Consider the following 21,696-nt stretch of genomic DNA (forward strand, 5'->3'; position numbering starts at 1 on the left):
GTGTTTGCTACAGGCGAAGAGAGTGCAGATGGATGGATAGTGCAGAGCAGCTGATGTTGTGCAGTAATTTATTATTACGCGGTAACTCGTTCATGTGTTTGAGTCTTCATTCAACAGAGTAATATCAAGCAAACTGTCCTCAGGAGTTTCGTGTTCATGGCCATTAAAACTGAAAAAAGTATTCAGACAGCAAGAAAGTGGTGTCCTTAGACTGCTAAAAGACAAGGCAGTGTCAACTTTTTCCTCTCCCTGTGGATGAGCTCTCATAAACCAGAGTCCTTGGAGGGGCTGTATTGCTCTTTTCTGACCTTAAAACCAGAACACCTTCCCCTCCCCAAGACAAAACCAAAAACTTTTGGATACAAAACCTTACCCAAACCGGCCGGTTAGCGTTGGAGCAGCTCCCAAGGAACAGGAGAGCTCTGCTGCTCTTAGCACAGAATGCTCAGTCTGAAGGCTCTTGTCATCTCGACTGCGTTCTTCTGTCCTTCCAGGGCACCTGACTGACAGCGAGTGCAATCAGAGGCTGGTTTCCAAAAAGAGCTCACTGGCAGATCGCAAGAGGAGCTCTAGCCGGTCTCGTCGAAAAGGAGATGAGGCTCAGTCGTCAGGATACCACAGTGAAGGCAAGAGATGTTCCTTCATTTCAAATATCAATAGCTCTTTCTGCATATTTTTAAGATCCTCAGCGCGTACATGTATTTCCCTCCTTGTTTCTTATATCTTTATTTGTATTTTGTCCTGTCTTTGCTTTTTTTTTATGTTTAGGAGATGTTAGTTGGGTTTTTTTTTTTATTTTGTTGGGTGTTTTTTGTTTTGTTTTTACTTTTCAAAGTCTGCCATTAGGGCTGCTGGTTTAATCTGAAGTCATTTTTGTGGCTTTTTCTGTCTCTATGAACTGCAGGAGAAACCTTGAAGGAGAAACAAGCCCCCAGAACTGCCCCCAAACCACCCAGCAGCACCAGCAGGCTGAGGGAATTTAAAGAGACAGTGAGCAATATGATCCACAGCAGACCACAGCAGATTTCTCAAACTGTCCAGAATTCCCCTCGGGGAGGGAGCAATGTGGATCAGGCAGAAACACGACCCTCAAAAAGCCTCTCTGCTCACTCTCGAGACTGGGAAGTGGAGAGCACCAGTAGCGAGTCCAAGTCCAGTTCCTCCAGCAGGTACCGGCCAACCTGGAGACCCAAAAGGGAATCTCTGAATATAGACAGCATCTTCAGTAAGGACAAGAGGAAACACTGTGGCTACACTCAGCTTAGCCCCTTCACTGAAGAAGCAGGTAAGAGTTTGAAAAGAAAGATTTATTTCAGAGTGTGTAGAATTTGTAATAATCCACTCTCCGGTTTTGTTGAAGCAGGAGGGGGAAATTTTGAACCTTGGCATTTAGGGCAGTGGTGAGTTGTGTCACTGAAGGCTGGATTTTGTGGGGGTGTTGATGTTGTATGTGTGGTACTTGGGTTTGCTTTCCACGTGCTAAATTTCACGTGTAAGGAAATAATAAGGGAAACACTAACATCTGCGTTGCTTAAATGAGCACAGGGCTAGGACCTTGGAAGCACCTGGAAGTTCATCCCTTGGAACGGCCTTTTGTATTGGTCTGGGTTTTTTCTCTGGCTCAAGATGGTATATTTTCATGTGTTGAGTACCTCGTGTATCAGTGCTGAGTTCTTGTTGGGAGGATAAGAGCCTGGCAGCCAGTGAGGATTTATCTGGGACCATTTTACACCATAGCAACTGTGCAATTTTTAAGTAGAGACTTTGTCTTCAGCTTTGGTATTCTTGAAGGTAATCAAATCTGTTGCGAGACAACTTTGGGTATCTTTTTTTGTCCCCACCCCAGTCTGCAAATGAATATAACAATTATTTTGCTCCTTGTCAAGAGCAGGGTGCTCCTAAAACTGTAAAAGGGGTGGAGAGCAGATCTTTACCAGTTCCTGGGTTTTATGCTGTTTTTTGACTGGAGCTGCTGCGTTCCTATCTCAGAGTGATTGAAGGACAGCGTGTGGCTGAGAAGGAAGAGTGTGACAAGCAGTAGAATTGTGTTTACTGGGGTGATTGAAGGACAGCGTGTGGATGAGAAGGAAGAGTTGTGTGTGACAAGCAGTAGAATTGTGTTTACTGGGAATGCTGTTGCAAAAATTTGGGGCCCTGGAGAGGGGGAGGGACAGGTGATACCAACTGGAAGGAGCTAAAGGTTGAAAATAATTGGGAAGCATAAAGAAATACATATAGGGAAGGTGACGGGAGAAGAAAACACAGCTCCAGGGAAGGAAGAATGGAGAGCAAACAAGAGGCAAGTGGGAAGACACGGTGAAATCACTAAGGAAGAATTAAAAAAAAAAGGAACAAGTGGGTTTTTTCCTATCCTCTGTGAACTAATGTTATGTAAGCCTCATCAAATTGTAAATGGCAAAATAAACAATGTAAAAAGTGCAGCATCTGAAGTAGATATGCCAGAGTACAGTAACAAACACGAGCTGGAAATGCAGTTGGGAATACTGTAAAAGGATCTTGTACGAATGCAAATTGTTGCGGGGAGGAAGGGATTTTCTTTCCAGACTTGATTGTTACCTGGGGGGTATATGGTAAGTTATACAAAGGGGGAGAGATATAAAGATAAATGTGTTGAATAGATAATTGCTTAATATTACCAGGAATGCTGCAAACGTATTGGGTGTTTTTTTGCTTAATATTGCTAGTTTTACACTAAATTGAAGGCAGCACTTCTGGTTTAAGCGTGGTTGAGGAGCTAATGTGTATAGATGATTTGCTGGTATTGAAGCTTGGGTCTTCTACCAAGCTGTGTGCTTTTGTCTTGACAGGTAAAGAGCTTAATGAGAACGAGGGGAAGGAACACGCTGGTCAAGAAACGAGATCAAGCCAGTCAAATGTCAGATACAAGCGTGGAGTGTTAGGTCGGGGCACCCAGCATCACGTGGTGGATCAACATCCTCACCTCATCCAGAGGATGGAGTCTGGCTACGAAAGCAGCGAACGCAACAGCAACAGCCCCGTTAGCCTGGACATGCCCTTGTCTGAAAGCTCAAGCACTCACAGGTAGGTTTCAACAAAATTCATTTTTTGGAGTGATTAAATCTTAATTTCTTTTTTTTTTTTCCATAGCTTACTACTAGTGAGAAGGAAAAGAAATGAGATTCAGTTGAATGAGAAATGTCGACTAAAATGATGCATCTGAAATAGTTGTATGCTTAGTCCATGATTTAAAAACTCAACTGAAATATCAAACTTAGTGCTTGTCCTTTGAACAGCTCATAGGTTTTTGTTTCAGTTAAACCATTGCTTGATAGAAGCCTTGTACAAAATGAGAGCTCAATAGTCTTGTGTAGAAATCTTTGACATTTTCAGTTCGCGAGCTGCATTGAAGTCTTGCAAGACACTTTCAATATTTATGTGCAAAAGTAAATAGGCAGCACGATGTGTTTCTCTCCTTGGCTTAGGAAGCTTCAGGCAATCCCAAACTGAGATGATGTATGGCCAGAATAGTAGATTTTCAGCTGTAAGAATCTGTTGAAAAAAGCCTTCAGACCACAGTTTCAATATGCATTGCATACTGTTACGGAGGAGAATAGAATTATTGTCCTCCCCCTTGTTAACTTTGTCTTCCCTTGTCTCTCCCAAGATTTTCTTATGGTAGACTTCTTTTTTTTTTTTTTTTTAAGATGAATTAAAATGCAAGTAAATACTTATGTGATGAAAAGGTAGATATAATTTCTCCGGGAGAGATTAGTAAAATGTTAAACTCTAATTTCTTTCTTCTTGGAGGGACGTCCATATGAAGCGAACGGGTGGATTGGTTCCTGCCTGGCGTAACATCCCCAAGTCTCACAGTAGCAGCATCTTGGAAGTGGAGTCTAATTCATCAGCTGGGAGCTGGGCAAACAGTGCACACACCCTTGGAAACAGTAAGATACACTTTCTTGGTAGCAGTGGTTTTGCAAGGTAAACTGTATTGGAGTTATTCTTTACTTTGTGGGTCCTCACAGTGAAACTATGAGGAAAGGGATAAGAAACATCGAGGAACATAACGCAGTTTTACAAGATGTAACTTGTAAGATTTACCAAAGAGGATTGCGGAAAGCTATTCCTTTGATAATAAAATAAAATATTCCTTTGATTGTGTTGGTCTGGCATCTTTTTTTGAGTATTGACTTAACTGATAAAGTAAAGCTGTTTTTCTTATTCTTTCCCATAACTCGGTGTTCTGCCCTCAGTGGAAAATACCTTCCCAAGCATAACTCATAATAACTTAATAGCATTGACAAGTCCTGAAAACAAGCTGTACAATAATACAGTTGTTGCTATACAAAATTCAAAATTGTCAGAAAGGAGAATGGGTATTTACAAGATCTTTGGGCTAAAGCTGAGCTTTTCTGCAGATCAGCATTCTGATTAGGTATCATTCTGAGCAAATATTTTATTCCAAGGAATGTCTGGGAAAAGGGAAGAGGGGAGATAATCCTTGAAATACAGGTCATAGTTGAAGTACGAGTGACGACTGATTGATTTCTGCTGTGTTGACTGGGATGTTAATACGCTTTATTTTCCTCCCATTTTCATCTTGTATGCAGTTAGACGAAAAGCATCTCAGTTGGAATCCATTTTACTCACTAAAGCTAATGATCTGGCTAATTTGACATAGAATTATTTACAAATTATAAGCACAGTAAGAATCCTCAAGATTTTCAGCATCAGGGTTATCTCTTCGGATGATTTTCTCTGTTCTGTTTCTTGGGTCACTGAATCTAGGGATGGGCTGTGCTGCAGGGCAGCCTGGGGCAATACTCCAGCATTTCTGCCAGTCACTGACACAGAGAAGGCAATTGGTAACCAAATGGTTTGGGCAGGGTTTTTAAAGTAAAATGCAACAAAGCAGAATTTGTGATCTGAAATTCTGTGGTCTTTGTTTGGTCAGTTTGTTACTTTCTAATGTTAATTGTATTCTCCATTAATATATCTTTGTCTTTTAAGGGATACTTTAAGAGGTTTCACGCTCAAAAAAGTTTCTTTTTTTCTTTGCAGGTGGGGAGATGTTTGCCTCTTCAAAGAGCGAGCTGGATGAATTGCAAGAGGAGGTGGCAAGGAGAGCACATGAGCAAGAGCTACGCAGAAAAAGAGAAAAGGAAATGGAGGCAGCAATGGGCTTTAACCCCCGTCCCAGCAGGTTCATGGATCTCGATGAACTGCAGAATCAGGGTAACTTCTTGAATGCAGTGTATTTTGTAAGGTTGTGGTGCTGATGGAGTTTGAACCTTTGAATTTGACTCCATTACAATTTTGTACCTTCAGTTAACGAAGGATCAGAAATCTCAAAACCGCAAGATGCACAAAAACTGTGTTTGGTATTGTGACCAAATTCCTTCTTAAATGAGTCCAAGTAATGCAGAGGTGTTTTTAATGTATTCACGCCTTTCCATTTTTGTGGTGATATGCACCGTGAGCAGTATTGATATCTAGATTTAGCAATAAGGCTTCAGCCAGCATCTTGGAATGAGCAGGGCTGTTTGTATCTTTCAGACACCTCAGGTCCACCCCCAGTAGGGCTTGTTCTTTTAGGCCATAGTTTTGTTTCTGATTATTTCTGGTGGCATCACTGCGATTCTGCCTGTTCCTGCCCTTGTACTTTCCACTCTTTCTCCCTGCCCAGCTGTGCAGCCACAGCAGAGGTGTGTGAACAAGTACTATAGCAGGCTTAAGCTGGATCTTATTGAAAATCTGAGCTGGGCTTAGCTTACATATCTTTTTTTAAGAAAAAAGAATCAGAAAAAGAAATAGTTAAAAGGCCAAATACCAAGTTTGATTGTCTTTTCCATGACTCCTCATGTTTCTGGCAGGGGATGGCAGCAGAAGAGGTTTTATTGGAAAGATGGAGCTGGAGCAGAGGGAACTTGGTGACGGGATTCACACGTAGTGTCCCTGTTTTCAGCCAAGGAAAGAGCTGTGAACACCTAGGCTCTGACAGGGGCAAACCCACTGTGCCCCTTGGTGTCCCCATGCTGCTTGCTCAGAAGGATTCACACATAGTGTCCTTGTTTTTAGCCAAGGAAGGAGCCATGAACACCTATGCTCTGCTCTGACTGGGGCAAACCCACCGTGCCCCCTTGGTGTCCCCATGCTGCTTGCTCAGACCTGCTGTAGACAAAAATTGAGGTGCTGGTTTGCTGTTACAGGACAGAGAGGATGAGAGGGGTTCAACACAGCCAGTGCTCTGCAGCCTACAGCCGTGCCAACTGCTCAGCAGTCAGAATGTCACCTGCCAATGGGCAGCTGAAAAATACCATCTCTGTGAGAATGTCTGACTCTGGGAATGTTTTCATAATTTTTGCTGACCAACAGTGAGCCAGTTGGTTATTCTTTATAGTCCTGCTGTGACCTGCCAGTAACCAAGTGAAAAATTCTGATGTACCAGAGTAGATGGGTATCTTTTTTTATTATTATTAGTGTTTACTCTTCTAATGTAAATGCTAATGATATGAAAATTGGAAAGTAAACCTCTATCATTGAGCACGAGGATGTTGTCTTCTCTGCTTCTCCTGCCCAAAGACAATAGCATATTCTCCAAGATGTTACCTCTCTCTGATCTCGTCGTTATTAGTTGGCGGAAGCAAAAATTGCTTAGCTTGATAAAAAGGAAACTAGAATAATGCTTAATCAAAAAAGCCTTTGGTAGAATGTTGGAGGAGTTTACAGGCATTGAGTTGAGATCTGGGAAAGTTTTTGTTTATTCCTTTTAAGTCTTTCCCTACCCCAGTCAGAGATGTAATAGCTTAACATTACCAGACTGCTTGACTGCCTGGAAGGCTTGCTTGTATGCGGAGCTCCAGAATGCTTGTGACTCATTTGCCCCTCGAGTAAACTGCTAAATTCATGCAAAGAAAGCTAACTTTAGTATCCTGGCCTTGATTACAAGCCTCAGTAGCCTTGATTTTTTGAAACGGAATGTGCTGCTTGATTAACTCGCTGCTCTAACAACTCTCACTTCTCTCTGCAGTACTGGCTTTTCAGGCGAGTTCTTTGGGGTTGATGGTATGAGAGAGTCTGTGTTGGTGTCTGTGCAGGAGGGTGTTGGGGAGCAGGCCAGGGCAGAGCGGATGTTATACGAGCTGAGAAAACATAATTTATTATTGACTGATAAAGATACTCATGTTCTCTACCACAATGACAGAGACATTCCACTGGAAAAACCTCCAGCCCTCAACAAAAGAAAAAGTGAAGTTTTATTTTGTGTTTTCCCCCACCTCATTTGAATGTGCACATTTTAGTTTATATCTTTGATAATGCCTAACGAGTGACACCAGATTGTTTGGGCATTTCCTCCTCTCAGAACTGGATGTTCTGATGCCAGGACACAGAGTTTCACCATTGTCTTTGGTGTCCAAGGATGATTTATCCTTCTCCAACACTGTTTTCTAAATTGTTGCAAAAAGAACTCTTGATAATTCTCCTCCTCAGCTTCTTACACCTGTGTTTTTCCTCCTAAAGCTGCAAGACCATTGGGTTTTCATATTGCATTTATGTCTCTGAGCAGTTGAGTGTATGCACTGAACACATGTTTGTAGAAGTATTTCGTGCAGGCATTTACACTCACATTCAGGTCTGGGTTCTGTTCCACACTCAAGTCTGGGTTTTGTTCCCCAGGCATCTCAGTTGTTTCAGTTTGTTTCCATTTTATATGGAAGCAATTGGATATCGGAAGAAGAGAGACACGATTTTTGGCAGGGGGCTTAAAGTACAAGGAAAGCCCTGACCTCCTGTATTTCTTTCACTGATATATTTTGGTTTAGATTTAATTCTAAATTTAGATTAATTCCTACCCAACAGAGCTCATCCGAACTGTCTCTGTGATATATCTGTGCCTTCTTTTGCACTGATTTAGACTGTCGGGAATAATATAAGCCAGTACAACTCTATCAAGTAAACAAAATTTGAGGAAAAGAATCTGGTTCCCATTGTTTTACGGTGTGGATGTCAAAAATATCGGGGTGCTCAAAATGCAGTTCTGCTTAGGGAAGGCTAAATGGTGCTGTCTGGGATATGCACAGCCTCTGCAAGACTCTGTGTGTGGAAGAATTTGGCGATCACGAATGGGAAGAGGGTAAGTGAGGGTTCTGCCGTGAATGAAACCAAAACGAAGGGTGCTGCCCGTTGCAGGGAGGAGTGATGGCTTTGAGAAGTCGATGCAGGAGGCAGACTCAATCTTTGAAGAGTCGCTGAATCAGGAGCAGAAGGGGGATTGTGCTGCAGCTTTGGCTCTCTGTAACGAAGCTATATGTAAGTAACTCTAACCGCCTGAGCTATTGCGCTTTTGACAGTTCACTAATAACCGGAGAAAAAAAAGTCTGAAACATTGAATCACGTTAAATGGTCAGGTAGTAACACGGGGATCCAGCTGGTCTTTAGGGACTGTGCAGGGAGACAGAATCTTCCCTTTTACAAGCATTCCCTTTTCGGGGTTTTAGTCCTATTCCTCTTCATCTCTGGTTTTTTCACGTTTGCATCCCTTTTGGTTGTTCTCTCCAGCGCTATGGAGTAACAGCACTGGGGTGCTGATGTGCCCTTTTGGGTGCTAAATGGTGCATTTCAGCAAGCACCTAGTAGGTAATTCCCCCTGCCACTCAGTCCTTAATTAACCATTTTTCCCCATCCTCAGGCCAAATTGCAAAGGGCATTGAGCTCCTGTGTTTCTCGTGGAGGGTGTAGCATAGGAAGAAAATGGTAGCCCACTCTTGAGTCCTCTCAGAAATGAGCTTATGCTGTACCTGACTTTCATGAAGAAAAACAGCGTTAGGACATTGAAGTGCTTAAATGCATTGTGACCTTTGAGAATGTGTGCTGTGTGATTTCATTTTATTTTTGGTCTTTTTCCATTATGACTGGCTGGCTGTCTCACCCCATGCTCCCCTCTGTCTGTATAGAATGGCTGCAGACAGGGTGGGTAGCTCTTCTGCATTTGCATTTAGGAATTGGCTCTCGGGGGCACAGCATGGAGCTGTTGTGAAGCTAAAAAAGCTTCCACTCCAGCGTCTGAATCTCAAACCCCAGCTGGGTATTCCTGCACACAAAGGGAGTCCCAGATACGGAGGGGACAGGAGAAGGGTAGATGACAGAATTGAAGCATCAGTGTGGTGGGGTTGGAAAGAGCCTGTGTGGAGGGGATGAGAAGTTGGGCTAAAACATGGATAATTTTTTTTTTGGTTTGTTTTACTTTATTTTGGTTTGGTTTCAATTAACGTGTTTGGACACCTGGCTAAGCTGAATGTGCATTAATGGAAACAGTAGCATCGTTGTGAACTCTTTTGTGGCATTATTTGCATGGTCCATGTTTTACGTTCTTGCCGCACCTTTTAGTTTTGGTTTTTTTTTTCCTTTTTCAATTTTATTCCTTTTTTCTGTTTGTTTTTTCTGCTATGTTTTCTTTTGCATTTTAGCTAAACTAAGACTTGCCATGCATGATGCCAGCGCTAGCACTCACAGCAGAGCCCTAGTCGATAAGAAGCTGCAAATCAGTATCCGAAAAGCCCGGAGCCTCCAGGATCGCATGCAGCACCAACAACCATCGCAGCCGCTGCCGCCGCCAACCTGCCACCCACCCCAGGGTGGCACTGGGGCCCAGTCTACAAGGTAGTCCAAGTATATCACCTAGAGACCCAGATCTGAGCTGCACCAACGAGCAGAGCAGTCTGGAAAGATATAGCAAACTATATATTTATTGCCCTGGATGGTCCAAATCCTACAGTGTTCCTTTCTGTCGTAAGATGGTCAAGTGCCCCCTTCCCTTCCCCTCCCAGTCTTGATAGAATAGTTCAATGTGCACGTGTTCCAACTTGTGATCTGTGACAGAGAATTGTAGCAGTCAGTGCCTGGCAGCATCATTGTTTTATGTGCTAAGGGAAAGAGTACAATAGACAATTACCTGGGGGGGGTTGTTAGGATGAAACGTGCAACTGTTTGTACTCAGGAGCAGTTTCAGGACCCAGTAAAAGAGTGTACTGCTGTAAAAATCTTGCTACAATTGCTTTTATGTTGGGAACAGCAACCAGTGTGTGTTAGTGCTCTGTAGTTTGGAAAGTGTCAAGTACACTGGTCTTTTCTTTCTAGTCCACTTCTCTCCTGGGGCACTGGTACAACTCTTGGATCCAGATCCTGATCCTGTCACCTTGACTGCTCTCCCTGATGATGTATCATTCATTTTCTTTCTGTGCTTCCCGGCATCTTTTAGCCTGCCTTAGCAGCCTCTTCAGTGTCTCTTCATGATTCTTTCTTCCATACTGACTTTAACTATAGCATAATAAACTCTCTGCGATCCTTTCTTCCTACCCTCTTTAGCATGCAGCTTAATCCTTCTTTCTTCCCATGCCATTCCCTCCTAGCACTAGACCATCCCTATCCAATTTCTAGGCTGTTTCTTGAACTGTTACTTTTCTTCCCTCTCCCCTCCCTTACATGCTGTGTTGTCAGAAGCTTAGATGAAATCTCAGATGAGGAGCCTTTTTTTAAAATGCCACATACAGCTATATACTAAAAGTCAGTTAATTTGCACACCTACCAGGCTATAGTTCATAATGTTCTTTTCTTTTCCTGCAGTAGCTGAATTATATGTAATGAGGGCTGATCTTTTTGTCAATCAGGGGTCCATTATATTCTCTTCTACCGGAGAAATGCAGAGCCCCAATTATGCATTTTGGCAGATTCTAAGAAAATGAAAGAAAGGAACTTTCTCAAACTAATTTTGTTAATGCTGAACTTGCTCACTGCTGCTGTGTGAAAAGAACATTACTTTTGCTAAAAGTTATATCCAACCAAATGTTAATATCGCAGCCAGTGAAAAGAATCTGTTTGTAGCCAGAGCTCTGTACTCTTGCTTTGATAGAAATAACATTGTAGAGAGTGCAAAGTGTGAGATTACTCACAGACAGGGTCATTCTGCTACACACATCAGCTGGGTCTTCATGATAACTTTCATCCTATGCCTCTCAAGGAGGGAACAAAGCAATGGTGGTTTAGTTACCTTTAAGTTCTCTGTTGGAGCTGTTTGTAGCCTGTTGTTTTCTCACAGGCACGTGGACTTGGTACTTAATTTTTTTCTGTCTGCATATTAAAATGCTAACTAAATGCAGAAAAATGCCAAGGACATGTATGACCCAAGGATGTAACCATCTTGGATCGCTACAGAAAAGATCACAAATTACTTTTTAGAAGTATCCTTAGAATACAAATTATTACAAAAGAATAGTTACATATTTAGCTTGAACTTTATTTAATGTGTTGATAAATATCTCAAAGATCAGAATAAAAAGATTACACAAGAGAAGTTTCAACCTGTCCCTTCCATTTGTCAAGTCATTCTTCATTTAGTTGCCTGGAGAGAGGGGAAGGTATGGAAATATTGTTAGTACATGATTGGATTATGAACGTGTCCAAAGTATTTTCAAAAATATCTAAGATGTTAATGTGGCAAACGGTTGTTTTATTTTATATATATGCTATTTTTACTATTCCTACAGTTATCCCTAACCATACGGTCAGTCTGCTGAGCTTAGGTGCACTACACAATACTTTGTATAGAGCCCTAATGTAGCAAAGTACTCTGAAAAATACAAAATGGATTCAGTTAGATGAGTAATAGAAAATCAGGGTTAGAAGAAAAGGACTGACATGTACGTATCTCCTGAATTAATGCAAAGTCTTCATTGGAATACAGTTAGCAAAGAAAAGTGTGATGAGGTATATGTCACCTAGTGTGAGTTCTGTACCCTAGGGATGAGCATAAGCAATGACTACTGCTAATCATTTACCCTTCTGTGTGTTTTAGTGAACAGACTGGCCCGCTCCAAGTACTGCTGAGCCAGGAGGTACCACTGGAACCCAACAAAGAAGTGGAATTTGGGTCCAGTTCTTTCTTCCACCCACCTGCTTCCTGCCATGAATTGCACTCATCATTATATCCAGAGTCTTCCTCCTTGCGCCCTTCCGAAAGCAATCCATCCAACAGGATCTCTCCAAACTTCCAGTCTGCTTCTGCTGATTTTCATGACCAAGTTCCCTCTTTTCCCTATAGGCAAGGGTTGGCAGAGAGGTCTGCGAGAACTGAGAACGATGCCCACCGTAGTGTGGAATTTGCTGACCCCGCAGCCACAGGGCCCAAAGACTTTAGGGAATGCTGTAGTAGCAGCAAGTTAGAAGAGGTTCATAACGTAACGCCTGTTCTCACACCTCAGTACAAACCCAAGGCTAACACAATAAACTCGGGGTCTTTGCCTGCACTGTTTCCTTGTCCACATCCACCACAAGCAGCATCTCCCGAAAAGAATGGCCAGCACAGTCCTTGTTCCAAACTTCCAAGCTCTCCAGTGCGGCCCAGCATTGATCATTTAGGGGCCTATCATGCAGTGACCCCTGCAACTTCATCCCCTACACAACAGTGCTACTTGGATCCTTTGCAGAAAACCAATAAGTACTCCAGAGCAAACAGCCACGAGGTTTTATTACCCTCACAGGATGAATATGGCACAGCAGAAGGTTGCAAATCTGAGGCTTTTAGTCCAAAGGGACACGTTCGCTCCTTGGCAGAGCAATTTCAGAAAATGCATGCAGTCTCCCAGAGGAAAGGTACTCATGAAAAAGGCTGGATTGCTGCAGTGTGTCAGGATGAGAAGTCTCCAAAGTTAACACAAAAATCTTTCATCAACCCTTCATCCTCTGGTTACAGACAGCTAATCCATCAAAACCAAGAGACCAAAACCCAGTCTTCTGAGAAATCACACTCAACTGTGGATATTAGGGACGGGGTAGTTTCTTTGGAGGGTTTTAGTGCCCAACATGTTGCTTCTAAGAGTATTTGTTCTCACAGTGAAGAGCTGTGTAGAAGAGGTGGACAGACTATAGCTGACCCTGCACCCTACCTGGAAAGGCACTGTCATGATGGAGGAATGAAGCAGGTGGATGATGGAGCTACTGGTAGCGTGGTTGCCTCTATGCCTGTGGACCGTTGGGTGGATAATGTTACTAGGTATTACAGTTCTCAGAAGGCTAATAAGAATACTGAATGGCTTCCTGTACCTGGGAGGAGTCCACCCCTTTCTGATCAGAGAGCGGTTGGAGATGACTTGAGCAGGATCCCGGTACATCTGCACCCACAGTGGAATCAAGACACAGAACAGGAGCTCTCAGAACTGGAATCCCTCTATCAGACTAGTCTGCAGGCATCTCAGGCCACTAGGCCTTTCTTGGGAAGACAGGACAGTGCTAGGTATCCATTTGACCAATCAGGTAAGAACGATGCAGCTGTTTTTCTTGGTTGACCTGCCTCTGTACTCCAATATAGGTGAAGGTACGTTTTTCCAGTTGATTTAGTTAAATGGGCATGAATTTGTGCACAGACACAGAAAGATTGAGGTTGTGGACTCTGAAAACATTCTAATGATATAGGTGGAGAAGCAGCGGGATGGCACTGCCTGGGGAGGCTGCAGAGGAGCTGTTGATCTTGGCAAAGAGAGGAGAGCAACATCTGTTAAGAGTAACATAGAAATAATTAATACTGTTTTCAAGCAGGGAGCTACTTCATTACGTCAGGCTGCTGAGTTTTGCTGTTTGAAAATCCTCTACCACCTCTGGAATTTATTAAACTGTTTCTATGCCTGAAGTTTAATTTTCTCCATATTTGTGAATTCTAACTTGATTGTACTGAATTTGAGAATTTAGTCTGTACCTGGTTGAGGGGAGTAACTTCTAAAAGTGTTTTCACATCTATGAGACTTGAGCATGTGTTTTGCTAAGGGCTACCTGCTGTAAATTCTGGAAAATTACATGTGAAAGCAGCACTTGGGGGGACACCATCTGCACTAAGATCTTTGAGACCTTGTGGATTAGTTGGTGCCGAAAGAAAATGAACAGATTCTGTTGCTGTTGGTGAGAACATCCAGCTGCTGCTGGAGACATTCCATCAGGCTCTGATGACAGCAGTCCAGCTCCACTGAAGCTGATCTAATCTCCTGCCTGAGATAAGGCAACCATGGTTCTCTGCTTAGCACAAATGCAGCAAATTTCCTTATAACCCATGTCGTAGCATTAGAGCTATGACTTTTCTGGTTAAATACAAAGCAGCCTGAAACTTGATGGGTACCAAAATGAGATAGATAGAGAGATAGAGAGAGAGAGAGAGAGAGAGAGAGATAGATAGATAGATAGATAGATATGTGTGTGTGATTTATAGATATATATATATATATATATTGCAATTTATACACAAGACAGGCTTTCCCCTACCCTGCAGTCACAGAGGTGAAGCCTCTGTCGTTGCTGACAGATGAAGCCTGCTGTAGTACAGTAAATGCTGTAGTAAACTCTTGAACAGGTTTTTATTCAACAGCTCGAGTTGTCTATGAAACTCTCTTGTCTTGCAGACCAGGTGACACATCCAAAGGCGGCCATTTCCCATTTGTTATCCTTCTGGTTTTCTGTCAGAGTTAGGCAAGATCTGACCTTGCAACCTTGCAGATACTCTCTTGCATGGGCTTGAATCAGAAGGTCTTATGTGTTCCTGCTTAGCTTACTGATTTTGGAAGCTCTTTCTGGAAATCTGACTGGATAAAGCCCAGCTGGAGCTTTAGAGTTCTGTCATCAAATGCCCCATTTCTTATGCTGACACTTTTCTCGCCTATTTTCCCACTACACCTGTAAGGGATGTGAGATACAGATAGTCTTCTGAAGGAAAGTTTGTGTTTGAGACCTTTACTTCTGGTTTGCTGTCAACTTTCAGATGTTTCTTTCTGCAAATTCTGTATAGAACCAGTGCATCTACCGTGATGAACTCAATGAAGATCACCTGAGTGGGTCTAGGGCAGCTCTTTCTCATTTTTGACTTGGGTTACATACTCGTTTTCAAATGCTGTTTGAGCTTTCTGCCCCATATCAACTGGTTTTGTCAGACCTTTGCATTCAGAATCATGGTGAAAATGCCTCTGCTTCATTACTGGAGCTTTGTAACAGAGGTTAAAGCAAAGACCTGATCCTCCAAATGCCACCTCAATGCAGAAAACGTGTTGTTACCAGCACATCACCTTTCTTCCTTTATAGAGAGATTCCATGTGAGCATTTTTATTAAGCCATTGATCTGCCTGTCTATTCCCTGAGAAATTTTGGGATTATAACTGGTAGGGATCACACTGAAGTGAAGCAACTGTAGCAGCCCTAGTTAAAAAGAACGCTTTTAACTGTTGAATCTGTTTAATCAGCACAATAAAGAGCTGACAAACTGTAGTGCTGGGGGGGAACAAACAGGAAAATGTGTGGGGAACAAAGTTGGTGAGCCTTATTTATCCCAAGTGACTCTAGGTAACTTAGTCCTGGTGGCTGATTTTCTATCCCTTTAGGTCCCCTAAACTGTCTCATGTCTGTGCAGTTAAATCATTTAACTCTGAAATAGTTCAATTAACTGCTCCCAGAGGCCTGCAAAAGGGCCTGAGTATCCTGATAGACTTGGTCCCCTTGATATTCTGGGAGTTACCTCGTGTATTAATGTTCAAAGGGTCTCTGACGGCTTGTTGTTCTGTGTGTGCAGTCTGTCTGTCTGTGCTGGAGTCAGATAGTCAGAAATAGGTGCAATCAAAGGTGCAACCAAGCAGTGAATTTAACCCGAGCGTTTTTCTTCCCAGTCTCTGCGAACCTGAACGTGAGGAAGCTGCATGTTACAGCTGGCATGGGGCTCTCCAAAACCCCCACGGCAGAGATCGAGCGCAGTCTGTGTGGATCCGCTGTCTCTTCTGTCTCCAAGGTGACTTCTTGGTACTGAAGGGGGAAGAGCTTGGCCCGTGCAAGCGAAAGAATTTACGATGGGAGAAGTAGAATAGATTATGGAAGAGGTACTGGGGTCATTGATGCTGGTGTTAGAGAGAATTTTAAGTGCAGCCTAGCTCAGGATTAATTAGCTAAAAAAAGAGTGACTTGTGCTACGTGCAGCTTGCATGGAATCAAATTATCCAAATTCTGACTTCGAGTAACATATCCCTGAAAACTTCAAGATCTAGTCTCTTTGAACGTATTGCTATGAACTGCCTTGTGTCTCAACTTAGGATACCTGCTTCTTCACGTTACCACTTCCAGGGGCACAGACGTATTTTTTTTTACATCTCTTGAAAGTGGGGGGTACTTTGGTATTTGCTACAATTGGTATTGGGTCACCTCGGAGTGGGAAAAGGTACTTTATCTTTTTCCTGGGGAGAAGCTGTTTGAATAACTTGAAGTTACCTATCGGTGCCTCTACACGGAAACATACACATATTTTCAAGGGGAAGTGACATTTCCTATAGAACCTCCATGATCCTTAAAGGGAACTTAAACAGTCTTGCTTATATAGAACAGAGGAAAAGAATTGGGTCACCTCGGAGTGGGAAAAGGTACTTTATCTTTTTCCTGGGGAGAAGCTGTTTGAATAACTTGCAGTTGCCTATCAGTGCCTCTACACAGAAACATACAAATATTTTCAAGGGGAAGTGACATTTCCTACAGAACCTCCATGCTCCTTAAAGGGAACTTAAAGAGTCTTGCTTATATAGAACAGAGGAAAAGAAAGAAGGAATAAACATTTCCCTTGCTAACATAAAGCTTCCAGCACTCATCAAGTAATCTTTGATTATTTTTTTGGTTATGAGGAGCCTGTAGTGCTTTATCAGAGGATGGCTCTCAGCTGCAGTCACAAGTATCTCTACAGGGGCAGTGATGCCTGTGGCAGCAGTTGGTCATTTAGGTAGATTGATCCCAGTAGATACTTCTTGTCCTGGCTTTAGATACTTATAAAATAACCAATCTCACTTAGACGAATCAATCAGTGTATATTTACTAAAGAAAGGCAGACTGTAAGGAATAACATTTTTAATCACCGGATCCAAACAGACCCATTTGCTTTAAGTTTTCAAGGTAGTACCTGAAGGAAGGATTTCAAAAAAAGAAAAGGTCATGGCCTTTGGTTGAAATATAGTCTGTTAGATTTATATGGATCACTTCCCTGTAATTATTATACCAAATTATTATACAAAATTGAGAGCCTGTTCTGAAATGTGTGGTGTTGTCTGCAGGTCACGTACACCAGAGACCATAGCAGGGAACCAGGAGAGGAGGAAATGTACAGTGCAGAGAATTTCCGTCGCATCGCTCGCAGTCTCAGTGGAACTGTCATCTCAAACAGAGAAGAGACCTTGGTCTCTTCTCACAGTTTTGTAAGTAGAAGGATGTGCAGCTTTCCAGTGAGCCATCGGCTGCGTGGGGGGGTTGCTGTTTTCTCTCTCTGCATTTAGGAGTTAGCAAACAAGACAGCAGACAACCGAACAATAAGCCATGATGGAAGCTTGTCTTTGAGATTTTTTGCTCTCCTTTTGGAAGAAGAATGAGCTTTTATTTAAGTAACAAAGGCATTTTGTTTGGGAGTCAGTACAGAGTAGTACCTGCTGCAGCTGGTAAGCACGTGAGCTAATATTACTTGCCAGTATCCAAAGGCATCCAGTATAAACATCTTGTTCAGTTGACTTAGAGTATTTTCAGGAAAGCTTCTAATACGCCTATAATTTTAAAAAGACATGACTAACTGTGTGAAAGTTTCTGCTCTCTTGTGAGTATTTGCAGCAAGTAGCATTTTTGGAGAGTAAAAGTAAGCGTAAAGGGGAGACATTTTTGGAGAGTAAAAGTAAGCGTAAAGGGGAGACAATTCAAGACCTGATACATAACACACAGCCAGTTACAGGAAGTAAGTAGAAATAGGAGGTTGATGTATTTTTTTCCCCCTTTGTTATCTCTGTTATGTACTTTTAGGTGCAAGTTAAAACTGCCAGTGAGGAAAAGAGTAACAGGTTATGGTTGGTGTTCAGCAACAGAGCCAGATAGAATGTGAAGGATTGGCTTGGATTGAATTTTTTGTGACTTGTGCTTAAATTTTGATTTGAAACCAACCATGTAGTAAGTGTAGAGGAGTCTCAGTTGTGTAAAATCAGTTATTTAGGCTGGTTGGTCTGATTCTGTCTTTCTGATGTGTCCCATAAGCTAAGGATATGTCAGCTTCTGACTGTTTGCTCTTCAGTGTCCTTTAGTTGAGGGCTTTAATGCACACCTGGAGGTGCTGGCAGAAGCAATTAAAAACCTCTAAGTGTCCAAGACCTGCCCCCCTCTGCTGGAGGTTTTGTCCCCTCCAAAGAAGCAGCGGATGGGATGGCTGTGTGTCACCACTCTTCTCCTTGGTGTATTTCCAGTCCAATGATCCTCCTGAGCAGCCCAGCGCTGCAGTAAGAGCCTCACTGGGTTGATGCGGTTTTTATTTGTGTTTCTTTTTCACATAGAAATGCATGTTTTTGTTCCGGTGACTCATCCCTTTCCTCGGATCAACACCATCTTTGCTTGATTCAACCCAACTCTGTGTTTACTCTCATTTTGTGTTCTTTTCTTCTCCTTTCTCATTTTATAAAAGGAAACACCAAATATGAGGAAAATGCCAGTGGACACCAGCCACCGTTCTTCCAGCTCCACTTCCCTTCCTTTCCCCCATGATCCTCCTGTGTTTCCCTTTGATCCCCAGCACAACCCAACCCAGGTGCAGCACCTACCCCATGATGTACTGGTGCCCAGCATGGTGGGCAAGGCACGTAAACCCTCAGGTAATCACAGAACTTTTCATCCTCCTTCCTGATCAGAAATATGGCTGAAATACAGCTCTTCAGATCTTGTCTTTCATAATGATGTTTCACCATCTGCCTGAATCCCTCCAGAAGTCTGGAAGGATGAGTCACGGTCCCTTCCTTCTCTGCCCTTTTGAGTTGTTCTGTGATTCTGTGTTAAGTGGACATAACAACAGGGAATAATCTTTATGGAAACATTATGATGACTTCATATAAAGTCGTATTCACATTTTTGTGAGCTATTTTCTTTAGTGTAAAAGTAGCAGTAAGACCAATCTTGTTGTCCCGTATGAGAGTACTTCCACAAGCTCCTCATTCCAGCAAATCACACGTGTAACGGTGCCCGTAGAAATAACCAATTCCTGCACAAGAATTATTTTTCCTGTGACAGCCATCAAAACCAGTTTGATCTACCAGCCTTGAAATACTTTGTTGTGCTCCTCCTTGATGACACAGGGGCTAATTAAGAAATCTGAAGCCTGTGACAGCAGCTGTGGTAGGAAAAGGAGGAGATGCAGTGAGGGAAGTGAATGCTAGAAAGGGTGCTGGTAGCTTTTATTCAGAATTGCATGTCAACCAGTAACTGGGTGTACTGGTGATTGTGTTTTTCTTCTGTCACTTGTTGGCCACAGCTGAAAGTTCTGAGAGGATGAAACAAAAAATATAACTAAGCAACCCTTTTATTATTTTTTTTCTCCTCCCCCACCTCAGGAGATCAGAAGAACATCATCCAGAAACTTTTGGTTGTGCCTGACAGGGGTGAAGCTTTCCAAGGTGGAGACTACCCAGGTGTGGCACTGAGCTACGGGAGTCTCCCTTGTGCACCCAAAGGCACCCTCTCCCAGGGGCAAAAGCCCCTCGTTAATCCATATTTAGAAGGTGGAGCACCAAGTGTCTCTGGCCACCGGCCCAACGCGAGCCACGCTGCCAGGCAAGCGGCCACCTTGCCGGAGAAACGAGCCACGCTCTGGGGGGGACACGTTGGCCAACCTGGCAAGAGTTTACAGGAGGGCTTCCTCCCGCAGCCTTCGCAGCATCCAGTGCATGAATCCTACCCCGTGGGTTGCAGGCTGCCGGCCGGCACAGACTACAGCACTTTAAGAACACCACGCGAGCCTTCTTGGGATCCCGGTGCCTCTCAAGGTTGTCCCGTGCCCCCTTCTTGCCTGAAGGCCCCGGGTCCAAGGAGAGTTGACATGCCCCCAGAAGAAGACTGGCGGCAGAACAGCTACACCCCTCAGCCTGGCAGAAGGCGGATGCTGCCCACGCGTGGGATGGAGGGGGCTTTTTCTCCTGCCTCTGAGGCACACAGAAATATGCTGGCGACTGGCACCATGCAGAATAACGGGTGGTGAGATCCCCTCCCCTCCCTGTGCCCTAAGAAACCTCTCTGCCCACACGGCTCTTTGCCAGAGCGTGGATGACGTGGAGGCAGCAAACTCTTCCCATCCGTACCCGTTGCCAGTTTTGTCTTAAAATGTAGCTATACAGTATGTGGAAACTAATTGCACTGTATTTCATTTCTGACACTACTGAACTGCTGTCCGGATGGGGAATTTTGGCTATTCTGGTCCTGGCCTCTCTAGGAAAAAAGCGCTATAGGAAGGGTAAGCTTCAGGGGCGTTGCTTTACGGGTAAGTTCAGAAAAAACACGTGTGTTTTGAAGGAAGACGGCCGCTAACAAAAGGACATTTTTAAAGACTCTTTTTCATGAAATGTAGCTTTGGTAAAATTCTTCACATTAAAAAAAAAAAAAAACAACCCACAACCCAATCAATCCTTTTGTTTTCCTCTCTCCTGTTCCTTCCTACGGGGAAAATAATACTGCCCCCACCTTCCAGGTTCCAGTACACGTGCACCTGGCAGGCTGGCAGTGGGTAAAGCAAACCCGGTTTTGGGTGTGCTGGGATCTCTGACAGAGATCACAGCTGTATTTGCTGCTGAGGAAGTGGCAGGGAGACCTTGTTTGTTAGTTAAACCAGACTTTTTCCCCACTTCCTTAAGGCAAACTAACAATGCTTCAAACAGAAAAGACTGTTAATGCTGCACGCTTAATTACACCAATGTAAACACAGAATAAGTTTAACTATTTTAGTGTCAAACATACTTGCTTTTGTAAGTATTTTTCAAATAAATCTATGAAAATAGTTCTATTTACCTGTCTGTGTATGAGCTTTCTTTGCTATTTGGCTCTACTCGTCAGTTGGCCCAAAAACTGCTGATTTATTGTCTTACGCACTAACAGACGTGAGTAAATTGTTTGATCTAGTTCATTAACAAAGTTTATGTAATAAATATATTTATATATTTAGTTAGATTGGAGGACATGTCCAGTTTTGTCCCTGGGTTTGATGTGTTTCATCATTACTTTGTGCTTAACTTTCCCCTTACAACAGTGTCCTTTGACAAGTATTTTGAGAGGACTTTGGAGGGAAAACTGCAGAATCCAGGCAGATAGGAGATTTATACCAAAAAAAAAAAAAAGTCATTAGAAAGTGTGATTTTTAATAAGAGTTGCACTCCTGCTCTTGCAAATGCTTTCAGGTGTGGTGGTTATGAATTGTTTGAGAAAGTGGAGGGCTGTGTTCTGTGTTTCCATTGAGGTGGGTCTCCCCGGATGGCACTGGAAGGCCCAGGCTGCCCTCTAGTGCCTGGTTCTCCTGCCTCAGCCGCTCTGGGTGAGGGTCTTTGGTTTTAATTTCACGTTTTGCACCTCAGTGCCTGATGGAATTTCATCAGGTTTTGCTGTTCGGTCTGAGATTTGAGTCTCGTGCATTTTAATAAATGTCATTTCTCAGTTTCTCGTTTCTAAAGAATTTCTGTTGCATCTGTTATTGCTACAGTCTTATGTAACTACATCATTCTAAGTTGTGTTTTACATTTGGGATGACGTGGCACACTCCTTTGCACATAACTGTCCCCACTGGCTGTGGTTACTGGTACAAAGCACTCTCTCCTTCCGCCCTTCCATTCCAAAAAAGCCCTGCCAACTTCTGACTTTTTCACATAATGG

The 21,696-nt window shown here is 43.0% G+C and overlaps 1 protein-coding gene across 5 annotated transcripts in view; it reads left to right on the forward strand.

The window, feature by feature from the left end:
* The window catches only part of USP54 (ubiquitin specific peptidase 54), a 106,861-nt gene extending 86,021 nt beyond the window's left edge, over nucleotides 1-20,840 (forward strand). For 4 of the 5 annotated variants that reach the window (XM_014956315.1, XM_014956314.1, XM_014956313.1 and 1 more), the window contains 12 exons: nucleotides 495-626; nucleotides 905-1,285; nucleotides 2,829-3,063; nucleotides 3,790-3,929; nucleotides 5,047-5,220; nucleotides 8,176-8,295; nucleotides 9,453-9,645; nucleotides 11,837-13,293; nucleotides 15,678-15,796; nucleotides 17,097-17,237; nucleotides 18,476-18,662; nucleotides 19,395-20,840. In XM_014956315.1, the coding sequence (XP_014811801.1) occupies nucleotides 495-626; nucleotides 905-1,285; nucleotides 2,829-3,063; nucleotides 3,790-3,929; nucleotides 5,047-5,220; nucleotides 8,176-8,295; nucleotides 9,453-9,645; nucleotides 11,837-13,293; nucleotides 15,678-15,796; nucleotides 17,097-17,237; nucleotides 18,476-18,662; nucleotides 19,395-20,038 (3,923 nt within the window). In that variant the 3' untranslated portion in view covers nucleotides 20,039-20,840. The remainder of the gene's footprint in view (nucleotides 1-494; nucleotides 627-904; nucleotides 1,286-2,828; nucleotides 3,064-3,789; nucleotides 3,930-5,046; nucleotides 5,221-8,175; nucleotides 8,296-9,452; nucleotides 9,646-11,836; nucleotides 13,294-15,677; nucleotides 15,797-17,096; nucleotides 17,238-18,475; nucleotides 18,663-19,394) is intronic. The other variant, XM_014956316.1, reaches the window with a different exon arrangement.
* Nucleotides 20,841-21,696: the final 856 nt, after the last annotated feature.

The sequence above is a fragment of the Calidris pugnax genome, unplaced genomic scaffold (assembly GCF_001431845.1).
Source record: "Calidris pugnax isolate Ruff unplaced genomic scaffold, ASM143184v1 scaffold196, whole genome shotgun sequence".
NCBI lineage: Eukaryota > Metazoa > Chordata > Aves > Charadriiformes > Scolopacidae > Calidris > Calidris pugnax.